Source organism: Anolis sagrei, chromosome X (assembly GCF_037176765.1).
Source record: "Anolis sagrei isolate rAnoSag1 chromosome X, rAnoSag1.mat, whole genome shotgun sequence".
Lineage (NCBI taxonomy): Eukaryota > Metazoa > Chordata > Lepidosauria > Squamata > Dactyloidae > Anolis > Anolis sagrei.
The window spans coordinates 27,755,633-27,771,244 of record NC_090034.1 but is presented as its reverse complement, the minus strand read 5'-3'; the positions used below and the strand labels follow the sequence as shown (position 1 = coordinate 27,771,244).

At 42.9% G+C, this 15,612-nt stretch overlaps 1 protein-coding gene across 1 annotated transcript; it reads right to left on the bottom strand.

The window, feature by feature from the left end:
- Positions 1–3,183: 3,183 nt before the first annotated feature.
- Positions 3,184–15,413, bottom strand: MCRIP2 (MAPK regulated corepressor interacting protein 2). The gene is made up of 5 exons (XM_060786211.2): positions 15,133–15,413; positions 13,283–13,370; positions 8,203–8,330; positions 5,133–5,234; positions 3,184–3,624 (listed from the first exon to the last, which is right to left on the bottom strand). The coding sequence occupies exons 1-5, from the start codon at positions 15,182–15,184 to the stop codon at positions 3,554–3,556; spliced, it is 441 nt and encodes a 146-aa protein (XP_060642194.1). The 5' UTR covers positions 15,185–15,413; the 3' UTR covers positions 3,184–3,553.
- Between the last annotated feature and the right edge of the window lie 199 nt (positions 15,414–15,612).

The window sequence follows — 15,612 nt, the reverse complement described above, 5'->3', positions numbered from 1 at the left end:
TTACTCGAATCTAATGCTCACCTTTTTTGGCTAAATGGCCTTGCTAAAATTTGGGTGCATATTGGATTTATGTAATGGGGTAATCTTAGTGTTGAGCCAAAGCCAAAGGAGAAGCTACTTTGAGGGACATGATCTCTAATTTGCAATGGCTCAATGCAATGGGATCCTGGAATTTTTAGTTTGGTGAGGCATCAGCATTCTTTGGCAGCCCCCATGACCCCACAACATTGAGCCAGGGCAGTTAAAGTGGATCCATTCTACAGCATAGATCAGACATGGGCAAACATCCCTCCGGGTGTTTTGGACTACAACTCCCACAATTCCTAACACCCTATTGAAGTTTGCCCATGCCTGGTATAGATGCATTCCAATGTTTTCTTTTCCATTGTTGGAATCTTTGGTGTGCCAATTATTTTGTTTTTAAAGAAGGAATTTTAAGCAGGCAGCTGCTGTAGTGCGCACCTTTTTTGGCCAATGAGAAAAAGGGTACTTTTTGCAGCTGGGCATTACATTCCCCAGCAAATACTTTTTGTGGCTTCGGGGTTTTGGAAATTGAGGTATGCATTTGATTCAAGTCAATACAGCTAGCTATGAATTACATGGGGGTGACAAAGTAGCTCTTAGGTGCCCAATCACACATTCTGTGGGCATAGCTGGTCAAAGGAAATGAGAGCTGTGACAGGCAACCTATGGCACCCAGGCACCACAATTCTTCCTCTGTTTTACATTATCTTGGGGCAGCATAGCTCTGAATAGCAAGAGCGTTGTTAATAAGCTCTTGGCCAAAATCTGGAAATGCAGAAAAGACACTGCATGCCAGCACTCAGCTTTGCTAGGACCTGGGCGCCAAAAGCTGCCAAGTTTCACAAAGCTTAGCAACATGGAGACAAAAACTCAGCTCCACTATGGCTGCATAACATTCAAAGCAAGGAAGTGTGGAGACTGGCACAGAGGCCTGAGCCCAGTCCGCAGAAGGACATCTGGCACCCATTTGCCTCTCATGTCTGTTTCCTTCTCCTCATGAAATTCAACCATCTATAGTTGGAACTACTGAACACTGTACCAGCCATTGTAAGCCCTTCTGTATGTATTGAGCTGTATCTTCCATCATCCAGGCAGCATGGCCAATGGTGATGGGACCTGGGGTGGGGGTTGTAGTCTAACCTACCTAGATAATGTTGGGTTGGGACAGCTTGCACCAAAGCCTGGATAGTATGCATCTTGAACCATATACAGATGGCACCACTTCCGATGCTGCTTTGGTGAAGCACTCTCTTCTCAGTTCTACAAATCACACCCTTTTCCAAATCCAGAGCATTGCAATATGTTCAACTATTGCAATACTCTGGATTTTGACCTGCGTTGGCACCAGCAACAACACACAACAGGGGAAGGAAATGCTGCCCATCCACATGATTTTGGCTAACAACTCCCATCAGTCACTGTCAGAATAATCGATAGGTTTGGGGACTTTGGAACTATAATGCCTGAACTGCATTATAAGATCAGTACAGACGCATATAATGCAGACTGAATTGCACCGAACTGTTTTGTGTGTGTGTCAGGAGCAACTTGAGATTCTGCAAGTCACTTCTGGTGTGAGAGTATTGGCCGTCTGCAAGGACGTTGCCCAGGGGATGCACGGATGTTTTGATGTTTTACCATCCTTGTGGAGGCTTCTCTCATGCCCCTGCCTGGGGAGCTAGAGCTGACAGAAGGAGCTCATCCACACCCTCCCTGGATTCGAGGGGGCTCCACTGAACTGGATTATATGAGTCGACACTGCCACTTAATCCAGTTCGATGCAGTTAATTGGCATTCTGAAGCTGCGTTATACAGCCATAGTTCTCAGCCCAAATGTTGGGAAAAGCATAAGCACAGTAAGGAGCTATGCAGTGACTACCATCCCAGTTATGTATTTTGTTTGTTTGCTTAAGGTATTTCTGCACAGAGGGATTTGTGCAAAAAGATGTGAAATACTTCCTTCCACAACCACAAATAAGGCTGGATTTTCACTGCCACAGATTATCCAAATCATCAAAGCGGATAATGCAGACAGCAAAACAAGCACCATAGGGATATTAACCCTTCCATGTGCCCTCTCTCTCTCTCTCTCTCTCTCTATATATATATATATATATATATATACACACACACATACATACATATACACATACACACATGCACATATATATATATACACACACATGCAGGTGGGTCAAAATGTAATGCCTCCATCGCTCCCAGCTTTTCTTTCTTTCCCAGTTACTGGACTATCTATGCATGGTATGAAAGAGGTAACCTTACTCTACTGATACAGTCTTTTCTTTTTCTGATTGACTGATTAGAACTATAAATCTAAAGCTAAAAGAAAGAGTCGTCAATGAATTTCCAGAAAAAAAATGCACACCTCAGGAAATCCATCATTGCTTGAAAGATGTTTATGATTTGTCCCCTTCTGACGTTGACCTGTTTGGGCCTCTGAAAGGCAGTCTGTGTGGTTTCAGATTCAATGACTTGGTTGATGTTAAAACAGCTTTAAAATCATGGGTCATGAAGCAAAACCTTGAATTTTTCTGAAATGGTTTGGATGCCTGGGTTAAATGATGACAAAATGTGTCCAAATTGATGGTGACAGTGTTGAATGGTAGTTTTGGGTAGAGGACACGAGCTGGAGTAATTTCTGCTGTTATAGATTCATTCATAACATTTTTATGACACAGGAGGCAAAACTTTTTGTCCCACACTTTGTGTGTGTGTGTTGAGAGAGAGAGAGAGAGAGAGAGAGAACACATGAAACAGTTGATACCATTATGGTGTTTGTTTTGCTGTCTGGATTATCTGCTTTGATGATCTGGATAATATATGGCAGCGAAGATCCAGCCTTATTTGTGGTTGCAATGAGACTTTAAAAATGTATCTGTTTCGATTTGCATACAAACTCAGCTTAAGAACAAGAGTATAGAACTTCCATCAGTCACAGTCAGAATCATCAACAGATTTGGGGATGATGGGAGTCGTGATCCAAAACAATCTGGAGGGCCATGTAAAGGGAGTGAGTCCCTGTTTGTGCCTGCAAAAACACTGTATGTGAATCTGGGGAGGTGGCTGTGGTTTTCGCTTGCACCTGAGCAACAGAGACACAGCCCTGGGCGCCTTCTCCATATTCAAGCAAAGGCATGATTTGTTTGGTTGGCAGCACTGGGTACGTTTATTGTCAAAGGCAGGTCCTGACCTTCCGGGCCACTGCTATGGGCTCTGGCTCTGTGCGAGAGAAGGATGGGGGTTGCCAGCCCCTTCCCGCTTCCCTTCTTTGAGAGCAGACCACCCATGGGACTCTTCCTTACTCAGGTTCTGGCGCATCCCATGGAAGGAACAAGAAGCAGAGTGCCTCCAGCCGCTTCTCCCGGAGCGAATGCAAGCATGGGGACGGGCACGGTCCCGTTCCTCTCCCCCTTGTCTTCTCTCTTCACCTGAACAGGTGTGCATTTTCTTACATTAAAAATCATTTGTTTTGTTTCCCCCTTGGTTTCCGCCTTCCCGTGACCCTTCGCTAGGAGCCATTCTCAATTTTGGCCAGGAATTGCTGTGCCCACCAGTCTTCCAGGTCTATAGGCACAAAATCTGGGAAATAAAAAGGAGATATAAAATCAGGAAGGCACGGAAGAAAAACATGTCTGCAAAGTATGATGTGCATAATAATAATAATAATAATAATAATAATAATAATAATGCTATAAAACTTTATTTCTACCCCACCCTATCTCCCCAGGAGGCCTCAGGATGGTTTACAGCATAGCAGCGAACATTCAATACTGTAAAGTGCAGAAAAACAATAAAGACTCGTAAACAACTAGTGAAAACATCTTAAACCTCAAATATCAAATACTAATAAATTAAAAAGCAGATTAAAAACAGAGACAAGAATGATAGTTATAGCAATACATAACAAACTTTGTTCATATATTATTTTTTACTTTATTTTTTATTAATTATTTGACACAATCTCATATATATATTATTATTTGACACAATCTCTGATTATATATATATATAATCAGAAAATATACATTCAAAAATAATGAAACGTGTCTAGATCTGTACGCAGATGGCAACTTGTACAAAGTAAGTATAACATACTTTACCATTCACTCAAGTTTAAGACATTATGAAAGGAAAATCCATTTTGTTCATATATTATTAACAGATTATCTTGAATTGTTAGATTCCTTAGGTAATAGATTTAGAGAAAGATTTCACATTTTGGCATCAGCAATGTGTGGGGTTGGGTGAAGAAGTTTGAAAGTTTCAGATTCAATGACTTGAATGATGTTCAAACAGCTTTAAAATCATGGGTCACAAAGCAAAACACTGAATTTTTCCAAAATGGTTTTGATGCCTGGGTTAAACGATGGCGCAAATGTGTACAAATTAATGGTGACTCTATTGAACGGTAGTTTTGTGTAGAGGGCAGTTCAGGCTATGATCTGGAACAACTTCTGCTGTTGTATGTGTGACTAAATGAAAACCATGCATAGTTCATTTCTGACCAGTCCACACACTGTCTTGCCAGAGAAAATATATGTCATGCAGATGATCAATAAAGAACAAGTTTACTCTTTGTAATGCAGATCAACATATGTGCAGTCGTTTGAACAATTTCACTGACTCACAAAATGTCCCTTTAGAGAGATTCAAAATGGTCCTTTTTGTGTCCATGTAAGAGATCTCCTTTTAGCAGCCAAGAAGCAAATCAGTTTAGATAGCTAGCAGCCTGAATATGTAACTGTTGCCGAAAGTCCCAGGCTCAGCTAGTTCCTTGGGCATGGCCCAACCAATCAGCTTTGTCCTTTGCATTTTCAGTTAACACACACACACTAACTGATTTTACATGCCCCAACAGTATGTTCATTCATAATATTTTGATGACACAGGAGGGAAAACATTTGACCCACCCTCATATGTGTGTGTGTGTGTGTGTATTTGGCTGGAGTTATACTTAGAAAATGTCCCTGTTCCAACTTCCATGAAAATTCAACTTAAGAAACCTTGTTTGCCCCTGGGGGACGGTCTGCACTTCTCCTTGCCTGCTATGCACGGGCTCCATGCTGTTCCCATGGGGGCTTTCTTACCTTTCAGTTCGGGGCTGGGAGCCTTTTCTGCATATTGCACTGGGCCGGGGCCGCTATTTCCCTGCCGGCTGTCATCCAGCTGTTGTTCTACCTGTTGCCAGGCTGGAAGGAAAAGGAGGAGGGTGGGTAATTGTTTCTGTTAATTGATGTTATTGCTAGAATTGCTGTTTTCTGTTAACTGATGTTATTTGTCTTATTGCTGTTATGTGATGCGGGCATCGAATTGTGCCTTGCTTTTGTAAGCCGCCCTGAGTCCCCTCCGGGGTGAGAAGGGCGGGGTAGAAGCAACCCAAATAAATAAATAAATAAATGGTATAGCATTTGCATGCAGCTCAAAGGCTCCAGAGGGCTTTCAGTAGCATTTAAGGCAGGCATGGGTTGACTTCGGCCCTCCCTTGAGGTGTTTTGGACTGCAACTCCCTCAATGAATGTGATCTCTTTTTTCGATAGCATTACAAGTCAGGTAGATGCAGAGAACTCCGTGGCTGTAGCGTATCTGGATTTCAGTAAGGCCTTCCTTCAATGAGGTCCCCCATGACCTTCTGCAAGGAAACTAGTCCAATGTGGGCTCAGCAAAACTATGGTTAGGTGGATCTGTAATTGGTCAAGTGAATGAACCCAGAGGGTACTTCTTCCCAATGCTTCCTCTTCATCCTGGAAAGAAGTGAGGAGTGGAGTGCCAGAAGCAGGGCTCCGTCTTGGGCCTGGTTCAGTTTGGCCTCTTTATTAATGAATTAGATGAAGAGTGAGAAGAAGGCATGATCAACAAGTTTGCAGATGGGACCAAATTGGGAGGGACAGCCAATACTCCAGAAGACAGAAGCAGAATTCAAAATGATCCTAACAGATGGGCCAAAGTTAAAAATAAAGTTCAACAGGGACAAATGCAGAAAAAACGAAATGTAAAGATACAGAATGGGGGACAATGCCTGGCTCAAGAACAGTACGTGTGAGAAAGGTCTTGGAGTCCTCGTGGACAAGTTAAACATGAGCCAACAATGCAATGTGGCGGCAAAAAAAGCCAATGGGATTTTGGCCTGCATCAATAGGAGCATAGTGTCTAGATCTAGGGAAGTAATGCTACCCCTCTATTCTGCTCTGGTTAGACCACACCTGGAATATTGTGTCCAATTCTGGGCACCACAATTCAAGAGAGATATTGACAAGCTGGAATGTGTCCAGAGGAGGGCGACTAAAATGATCAAGGGTCTGGAGAACAAGCCCTATGAGGAGCGGCTTAAGGAGCTGGGGATGTTTAGCCTGAAGAAGAGAAGGCTGAGAGGAGATATGATAGCCATGTATAAATATGTGAGAGGAAGCCACGGGGAGGAGGGAGCAAGCTTGTTTTCTGCTTCCTTGGAGACTAGGACGCGGAACAATGGCTTCAAACTACAAGAGAGGAGATTCCATCTGAACACGAGGAAGAACTTCCTGACTGTGAGAGCCGTTCAGCAGTGGAACTCTTTGCCCTGGAGTGTGGTGGAGGCTCCTTCTTTGGAAGCTTTTAAACAGAGGCCGGATGGCCATCTGTCAGGGGTGATTTGAATGCAATATTACTGCTTCTTGGCAGGGGGTTGGACTGGATGGCCCATGAGGTCTCTTCCAACTCTTTGATTTTATGATTCTATGAAGATACTCCACTTAGACAGAAAAAATGAAATGTAGAGATACAGAATGGGGGAGAATGCCTGGCTCGATAGCAGTACATGTACTGTACCCAGATGTACTGTATCTCTTGGACAGCAAGGTGAACATGTCATGAGGCATCTAAATAAGCCAATGGGATTTTGGCGACCTGGAATCACACTGTGTCCAGTTCTGGGCACTGCAATTGAAGGGAGATGTTGACAGGCTGGAATGTGTCCAGAAAAGAACGACTCAAAGAATCAAAGGTCTGGAGAATAAGCCCTATGAGGAGCAGCTGAAAGAGTTGGGCATGTTTAGCCTGAAGAAGAGAAGGATGAGAGGAGACATGATGAGGGCCATGGATCAAGATGTGAGGGGAAGTCATAGGGAGGAGAGAGCAGGCTTGCTTTTTGCAGCCCTAGAGACTAAAATGCGGAATAAAGACTTCAAACTACAGGAAAGAAGATTCCACCTGAACACGAGGAAGAACTTCCTAGCGGTGAGAGAGAGCTGCTCAACAGTGGAACTCACTGCCCTGGAGTGTGGTGCTTTGAGTGCGATTTTCCTGCTTCTTGGCAGAATCGGGTTGGATTGGATGGCCCACGCCCCACGAAGTCTCTCCCAACTCTAGGATCCTATGATTCTATTATTCTAATTCCTAATAGAATAATAGGCTGTTAGGAATTGTGGGAGTTGAAATCCAAAACACCTGGAGGGAGGGCCAAAGTCAGTGCATGCCTGATGTATGGACTGCACACTCAAATAGTTTCTTTTACTATGATGCTGTTGAGAAAGAAATGCAAAGTGAGTGAAGAAACAGATACAGTGCCTCTGAGGATGTAGCTACGCTGTATAATTGTAGTTTGGTGAAGCACCAGAACTCTTTGGCAGAGAAGGCTCATAAAACTATAGCTCCCAGGATTCCATAGCATGGAATCATGGCGATTCAATTTCTATCAAACTGCACTCAGTGACACTCAATTCCTTTCCTTCGGGGCTTTCTCAGGAAGTAAGTATATTGTCGCCAACTTATTTTCCAGAAGTCTTTAAATCATGGAGGTAAGCAGGTTGTGGCTCCCATCATCCACACCTAGCACAGACAGATATAGTATCATAGATTTGAAAGGGACTCCTAAAGAAGGACAGTGATATGTTGCATGTTCCAAAGTAGGCTAACCAGACAATCTCTACATCAACACTAACAAAGAAACAACAAGAAATACTGTTTACCCACAAGCATAAGGACATTACATATATTAGAAACTAACACTTTCTCAATTTTTTTCCAGATCACCAGGCTGGGCCACAGCAATGCATGGCAGGGGACGGCTAGTATAATTATAATTATATTATCATATTATCATACTGCCGGAGTGGTATCTATTTCTCATGTTATTTGGGGGAAACCAAGCAGAGGATGCCACACCCTCAGGATCCCACTTACCTTCATATACAAAGCGAACGTTTTCTTCGTGAGCCACGGTGTAGCTTTCTTCTACATTTGATGTGGGTTGGATGGTGAGAGCAGGCTTTTTGCCATTTATTCTGTTGAACACGATCTTGGGAGCCATGCTGCCAAGAAAGAAAGAAAGAAAGAACGACATAGAGGGCTTTATTCAGGAACACCACATTAATCATTGTTTCAATCTTCCTTAAATTTTGAGTCCAAGCAGGAACCCTAAAGGAGACTGGGTCTCTGCAAGGGACAAACTTGTGTCTTGGGCAACCAGTAATCCCTCCCCTTTGGCCCTCCAGGTATTTGGGACTCTAACTCCCAGAAGTCCCAGTGTCAATTCACCTTCATCCAGAGAGCACTGTGGACTCAAACAATGATGGATCTGGACCCAACTTGGCACACAGACCCAACATGACCAACTGTGAATACTGGTGGGATTTGGGAAGGACTGACCACAATTTTGGGAGTTGTAGTTCACCCACATCCTGATCCTAATGGAAGCATTAATAAAAAACAAAAGGGAAAACTGACTTTTTTTCTAATAAATAGTATCACAAATTACCTAAGCTGCTTCTGCTGCTAGCCAGTCCCAGTCCCACGTCGTGTGGGCGCTTTCCCCCCTGCCTTGAAGGGCCTCGCTGGCAGGAGCCTCCCTCCAGGCTTGTGTGCTCTCCCTCGCCCATCCATGCGTACCATGCCTGCTCTCCCCGCCCCACTTGGAGTCTCAGAAACAGACCTCTCCTTGGCTGAGAGGCCAGCTTAAAGGCGTGCCAATCACAGCAGAAGGGGGGCTTTTGGTGGGAGGATTCCCTGTAGGTTTCCAAAAAGGAAGGGAAGGACAGGCGGAGAGATCTTCAGCCTTCTTTGCCAAAGGAGTTTGTAAAACCGTAAGAAATATGTGTTTTCTTATGGTCTTTGGTGACTGCTCTGAAACCCCTTGCGACCCCCCCCCCCCCCCCCCCAGGGATCCCGACTCCCAGGTTTAGAAAAGCTACACTAGAGTCTCAAGCAATTGCCACCTCATTTGTGGCAGGCACAAAAACAATCAAGAGGGCACTACGTAGATAGGAAGTCTGGCTCTAGCATTGCCATGAAGACATTGTGAGGTAGGTCTTCTCAGAGCTGGAGAAGGGAGAAAGCAGGCGAGGCCAAGGCTTGCTGGAGAAACAAGCCAATCTATCTGGATTTTAGCCCAAAATTCAGGGTGCTCAATTCCGTCCTCCTCATGACTTCTACTTTTCGATAGATCAGTGTTTCTCAACCTTTCTAATGCCCTTAATACAGTTCCTCATGTTGTGGTGACCCCCAACCATAACATTATTTTTGTTGCTACTTCATAACTCTAATTTTGCTACTGTTATGAAACATAATGTAAATATCTGAAATGCAGGATGCGTTTCCATTCACTGGTCTGAATTTGGTACAAATACCCAATATGCTCAAATCTGAATACTGGTGGGGTTGGTGGAGTGAGTGAGTTAGTAGTTGCTGGGATTTATAGTTCAGCTACAAAACAACCAAGTTCCTGGAGTAGAACATCTCTTTTTTGAAGAAGGTACCAATAAAAAAAACAAAAAACGGGAATAACACTTTTAAATCAGGAGCAGACATTTTTTCAAATTTTGCTGCATAGTGTTATGAGCCCACTTCACGGTCTTCCACAATTTATTTAATTTTCGGGATGCCTCCTTTCTTTTTGGAGACATCTGCACTAGCTCATTCACTCCCATAGCTCAGGAGTCACCGCTTCTCTGGGGCAGGACTTAATTTATGCTCTATTGCTGAGCATGTGGCTCCTGATAGACATGCCTTGGATTGTGCAATCGAGCCATGTGACAGGGCACCCGGAGGGGAGAGTTGCAAAACAACCAAGCAGTGCCTTCTCACTCAATTGGCTAGATGCAGATCTGGCTAAGTCGGGGCGACTGCTCTTGCTGCCAACCTTGATGGGAAATGGCAAATCCTCCGGCACCTTTGAATAATAATAATAATAATAATAATAATAATACTTTATTTATACCCTGCTACCATCTCCCCATCTAATTTTTTGAAGGGAGTCAATGGCAAGTGAAGAAAACAGCCAGTTGTCACTTCATTTGGCTTGGAATATAATCCACAGAATTCCCCTTGCAGCAACTTTAAAATCAACAATTGTCTTTCTTTCCAGACATTCAAATCCATTTTTGCAAACTCTTCATTACAGTTCACCTGCAATCAGTGAGCACTATGTACTCCACCAAAGATGGAATTGGACCAAACTTGGCACACAGAGCCCCCAGGACCAACAAAAAATGCTGGAGGTCTTTGGGGAAAATTCACCTTGATTTGGGAGAGTTGTAGTTCACTGTCATCCAGAGAGCACTCTGAACCCAAACTTGGCACACATACCTGATATGCCGAAATTTGATTACCGGTGGGGTTTGGGGGGAACTGACCTTCCTTTCTGGGAGTTGTAGTTCACCCACAACCAGGGAAATTGTGACCTCCACTGATGATGGATCTGGACCAAACTTGGCACACAGAATCCCCATTACTAACTCAACCAATTGGAGGGATTTGAGGGGACTGACTCACCATAGTGGGAGTTGTAGTTTACCCTGCAGCCAGAGAGCACTCTTAATCCCACCGATGATGTATCTATCTAGATCAGCGTTTCTCAGCCTGGGGGTTGCAACCTCTGGGGGATCAAGAGGGGGTGTCAGAAGGGTTGCCAAACACCATCAGAAAACACACTATTTTCTGTTAGCCATGGGAGTTCTGTGATGGAAGTTTGGCCCAATTCTGTCATTGGTGGGGTTCAGAATGCTCTTTGATTGTAGGTGAACTATACATCTCATCAAGTACAACTCCCAAATGTCAAGTCTATTTTCCGCAAACGCCACCAGTGTTCACTTTTGGGCATATTAAATATTTGTGGCAAATTTGGAACACATCTATCATTGTTTGAGTCCACAGTGCTCTCTGGATGTAGGTGAACTACAACTCCAAGATTCAAGGTGAATGCCCACCAAACCCTTCTGGTATTTTCTGTTGGTCATGGGAGTTCTGTGTGCCAAGTTTGGCCCAGTTCCATTGTTGGTGGAGTTCAGAATACTCTTTGATTGTAGATTAACTATAAATCCCAGCAACTACAACTCCCAAATGACAAAATTAATCCCCCCACCAGTATTCAAATGTATATCAGGTATTTGTGCCAAATTTGGTCCAGTGAATGAAAACACATCCTGCATATTAGATATTTACATTACAATTCATAACAGTAGCAAAATCACAGTTATGAAGCAGCAACAAAAATAATTGTATGGTTGGAGGTCACCACAACATGAGGAACTGCATTAATGGGTCGCGGCATTAGGAAGGTTGAGAAACATTGATCTAGAGCAAGTTTGCCCAACATAACAAACTTTACGTCCTGATAGGAGTTTCTCGAAGTTAATCTGACATAATGTAAGTTGTAGTTTACCCACAACTTTATGCATTTTGTAGAACTGAAAAATTGACTTTTTCAAATAACTTGGGCAACGTTGGGTACCCAAGCTAGTATGCACACACGCACACACACACACACAGAGGTGGGTCAAAACATTTAACCTCCTGTGACATAAAAATATTATGAACGAATGGGTTGTTGTAGGTTTTTTGGGCTGTATGGCCATGTTCTAGAAACATTATCTCCTGATGTTTTTCCTGCGTATATGACAGGCATCCTCAGAGGTTGTGAGGATGCCTGCCATAGATGCAGAAGTTCTGAGGATGCCTGCCACTGATGCAGGCGAAACGTCAGGAGAGAATGCTTCTAGAACATGGCCATATAGCCCGAAAAACCTACAACAACCCAGTGATTCTGGCCATGAATATATTGTGAATGAACGTATAACAGCAGAAGTTGCTCCAGATCATAGCCTGAACTTTCCTCTACACAAAACTACCCTTCAACGTAATCACAATCCATTTGGACACATTTGCCCCATCAGTTAACCTGGGCATCCGAACCATTTTGGAAAAATTCGTGACCCATGATTTTAAAGCTGTTTGAACGTCATTCAAGTCATTGAATCTGAAACCATGTGGGTCCAAACAGGTCAAAGTCTGAAGGGGCCAAATCTGGGCTGTAGGGTGGGTGAGGCACTACAGACCATACATACAACCCTGATTTTTTTTCCAAAATGGTTTGGATGCCTGGGTTAAACCATGGCTCAAATGTGTCCCAAAGGATGGTGACAATATTGAATGGTAGCTTTGCATAGAGGACAGTTCAGGCTATGATCTGGAGCAACTTTTGTTGTTCTAGGTTCATGCATAACACTTTTATGTCACAGGAGGCAAAACTTTGTGACCCACCCTGGTATTATGACATGGCAGTGCAGAAGGGGCCGGGATCCAGCCATGGGTGGCAAACTGCACTGAGCCCAGGCTCCTTAAAGGAGCCGCACGCGCCTCAGCAAGGCGGGCCAGCGGCCAAGCGGGAAGGGCCTCCTGTCTCTTTAAGAAAGAGAACGCAAAAGAAAAGAACAGGCTGGCTGTCATTGGGAGAAGTGGAGGACACGCTCCCACTCGTGATCAAGGCCGAGGGGTTACTGCTTTGACTTTTCTCGCATGGGAAGGGGAAGGGGGCACCCACGTTGAACTCCCCCTGGTGGGTCTTCTCCCCACTGCCACGTGTGCCCAGGCCACGCCCCTTTCATACGCGGCCCCGCCTTCTCGGGAGCAAAGTTGACCGCCAGAGAGGCCTCAAGGGGAGGGGAGAGCTGTGTTCCCGAGCCACCCACTCGTGTCTGCGTGGGCCCCTCCCCATTTGCACCACGTGGGTGCCCCCTCCCCCTTTCTTCCCTGTTTGTCCTTGGAGGTCACCTTCCCACAAGGTCATGGCCCACCCCAGCGCCGCAGGCACGCGTGGAAAAGGCGAGCCTTGTGTTCCCCGATCAGGCACCCCAAGAAGGGCAGTAGATGCAAGAAAAAGTAGGGCGAGGGGAGGCCAAAGAGGCAAGGTCACAGCCCAAACACCTCACCCCCCTCCCCCCCCCCACGCGGGAAAGTGTCACCATTGATGGGGGAGAAAGGGACTCACTTTTCGTGGGGCTTCTCCTCCTGCTGCTGCTGGGCCCGGCGGCGGCATTTCAGCTCCGAGGCTTTGCTCTCCACTTGCTGCGTGGGTCCTGCGTGGGTCGGGGAAAGCGGCGTCACTCGCCTTCATCTCATGGAGTGTTTTATTTGGGGGGGGGGGGAGTGGGAGAGAGAAATGTCCCTTTGGGTGCATCTACACTGCAGAATAAACGCGGTTTGATTCCACTTGGACTGCCCTATGGGGTCCTGGGGCTTGTAGTATGGTAGGGTATATAGAGGAAGTAGTAATCAAACTGCTGCTATATATATATATATATACACACACACATATATATATGCATTATATTTATACGAAAATATACTTTACAATATAAAGATATAGCCATATATATATGTGTGTGTGTAGAAATATATAATTATATAATATATTATATAATTATATAATATATATAGCTATATCTTTATATTGCAAGGTATATTTTAGTATAAATATATGCATAATATTTATAGAAAAATATACTTTGCAATATAAAGATATAGCTATATATATAAAGTAAACATGTAGAAATATGATATTATCAATAATTATATAATATATTATATAATTATATATAGTTATAATATCATTATATTGCAAAGTACATTTTTTCTATAAATATTATGCATATGTTGTCAAAGACTTTCATGGCTGGAATCACTGGGTTGTTGTAAGTTTTCCAGGCTGTCTGCCCATATTCCAGAAGCATTCCCTCCTGACATTTCACCTGCATCTATGGTAGGCATCCTCAGAAGTTGTGAGGTTGTAATACATATATTACTAAATATGTACAGATATAATATAAATAACAAATGCTCCTGAGAGCAGCAGTTTGATTATTGCTTCACCTATATACCCTACTATACTATAAGCCCCAGGACCCCATAGGGCAGTCCATAATATTTATACTAAAATATACTTTGCAATATATGTATGTATATATATATATATATATATATATATATATATATGCATAATATTTATATTAATATTCTATCTACATATAATATTGATAATGTAATTATATTTATATATAGCATATTTACACTAAAATTATATCTTATGTACATATTATATTTGTAATATAAATATAGCTATATATAAACACACATATATTTACTCTAAAATTATATATATATAATTATTATATTTACATATTGCATGTTTATAATATAAATATATAATACCACTGTATACATATATATTTATACTATAATTATATCTTATGTATATATTATATTCGTAATATAAATATGTTATAGCTCTATGTATACAACATTGAAAATGTAATTATTATATTTATATATAACATATTTATAATAGCTGAGTATATATATATATATACTATAATTATAACTTATGTATATATTATATTTGTAAATAAATATATCATGGCTATATATGTAATATTTTATACACATTGATAATATAATTATATTATATGTTTATATAGCATATTTATAATATAAATATATGATAGCTCTGTGTATGTACATACACATATACATTACTTATTATATCTTATTTCGATAATATTTATAATTTAATTATAGTCTCTTTATATGCATTCTATTGATAATATCAAAATAATATATTTACATTGGGAATATTTGTTTTGGGGCAACCTTTTTTTTTTTTTGGAGGGGGTGTACATATATCTATATATAGGGCTTGAAGAAGGGATGGAAAAGGGAAAGAGAGCAAAAGGAAAGCAGGGAGAAGTCCAGTGCAGGGAAGTGTCACGCGTGGAAGTGACACGCCCCCTTCCTTCCTTCCTTCCCCGGCTTTTGCCCCTTGCCCTTTGCCCTGACCCTTACCTGTCCTCCTCTGGGTGACCAGCTTGCTCGGTCCCCTCGTGATGGTGTACATCGTGGGCAGACAGAGAGATCAAGGCAAGAGAGGTGCCTGAAGTTGCATCACCAAATCCCTATAGGAAAAGACTCTTTTCAGAAATGTTGTGCAATTAGATTGCAATTCCACGCAGCGCCACTCGTGTCCCCCAAACACGGAAGTGGTTTCCCCGATGGATTTGCAAGGTCTTCTGCGTCCTGCGCCTCCGATCCCTTGCCCGCCTGTTGCCAGAGCCCGAGGCGCTGCGGCTCCTTTAAGCGGCGGGGGCTCGTCTTGGCCACGCCCTCTCCGGCCACGCCCCCAGGGCTCCTTAAAGGCACCGCCACGTTTTTTTCTGTACAACCTAAGCAAATGGGAAAGCCTGCCTCATTCAAGGGCTGGATCTACACTGCCATTTAATACAGTTTCATTGATAGGTTTTTAACTGAATTTTTCCACTGCTGTCT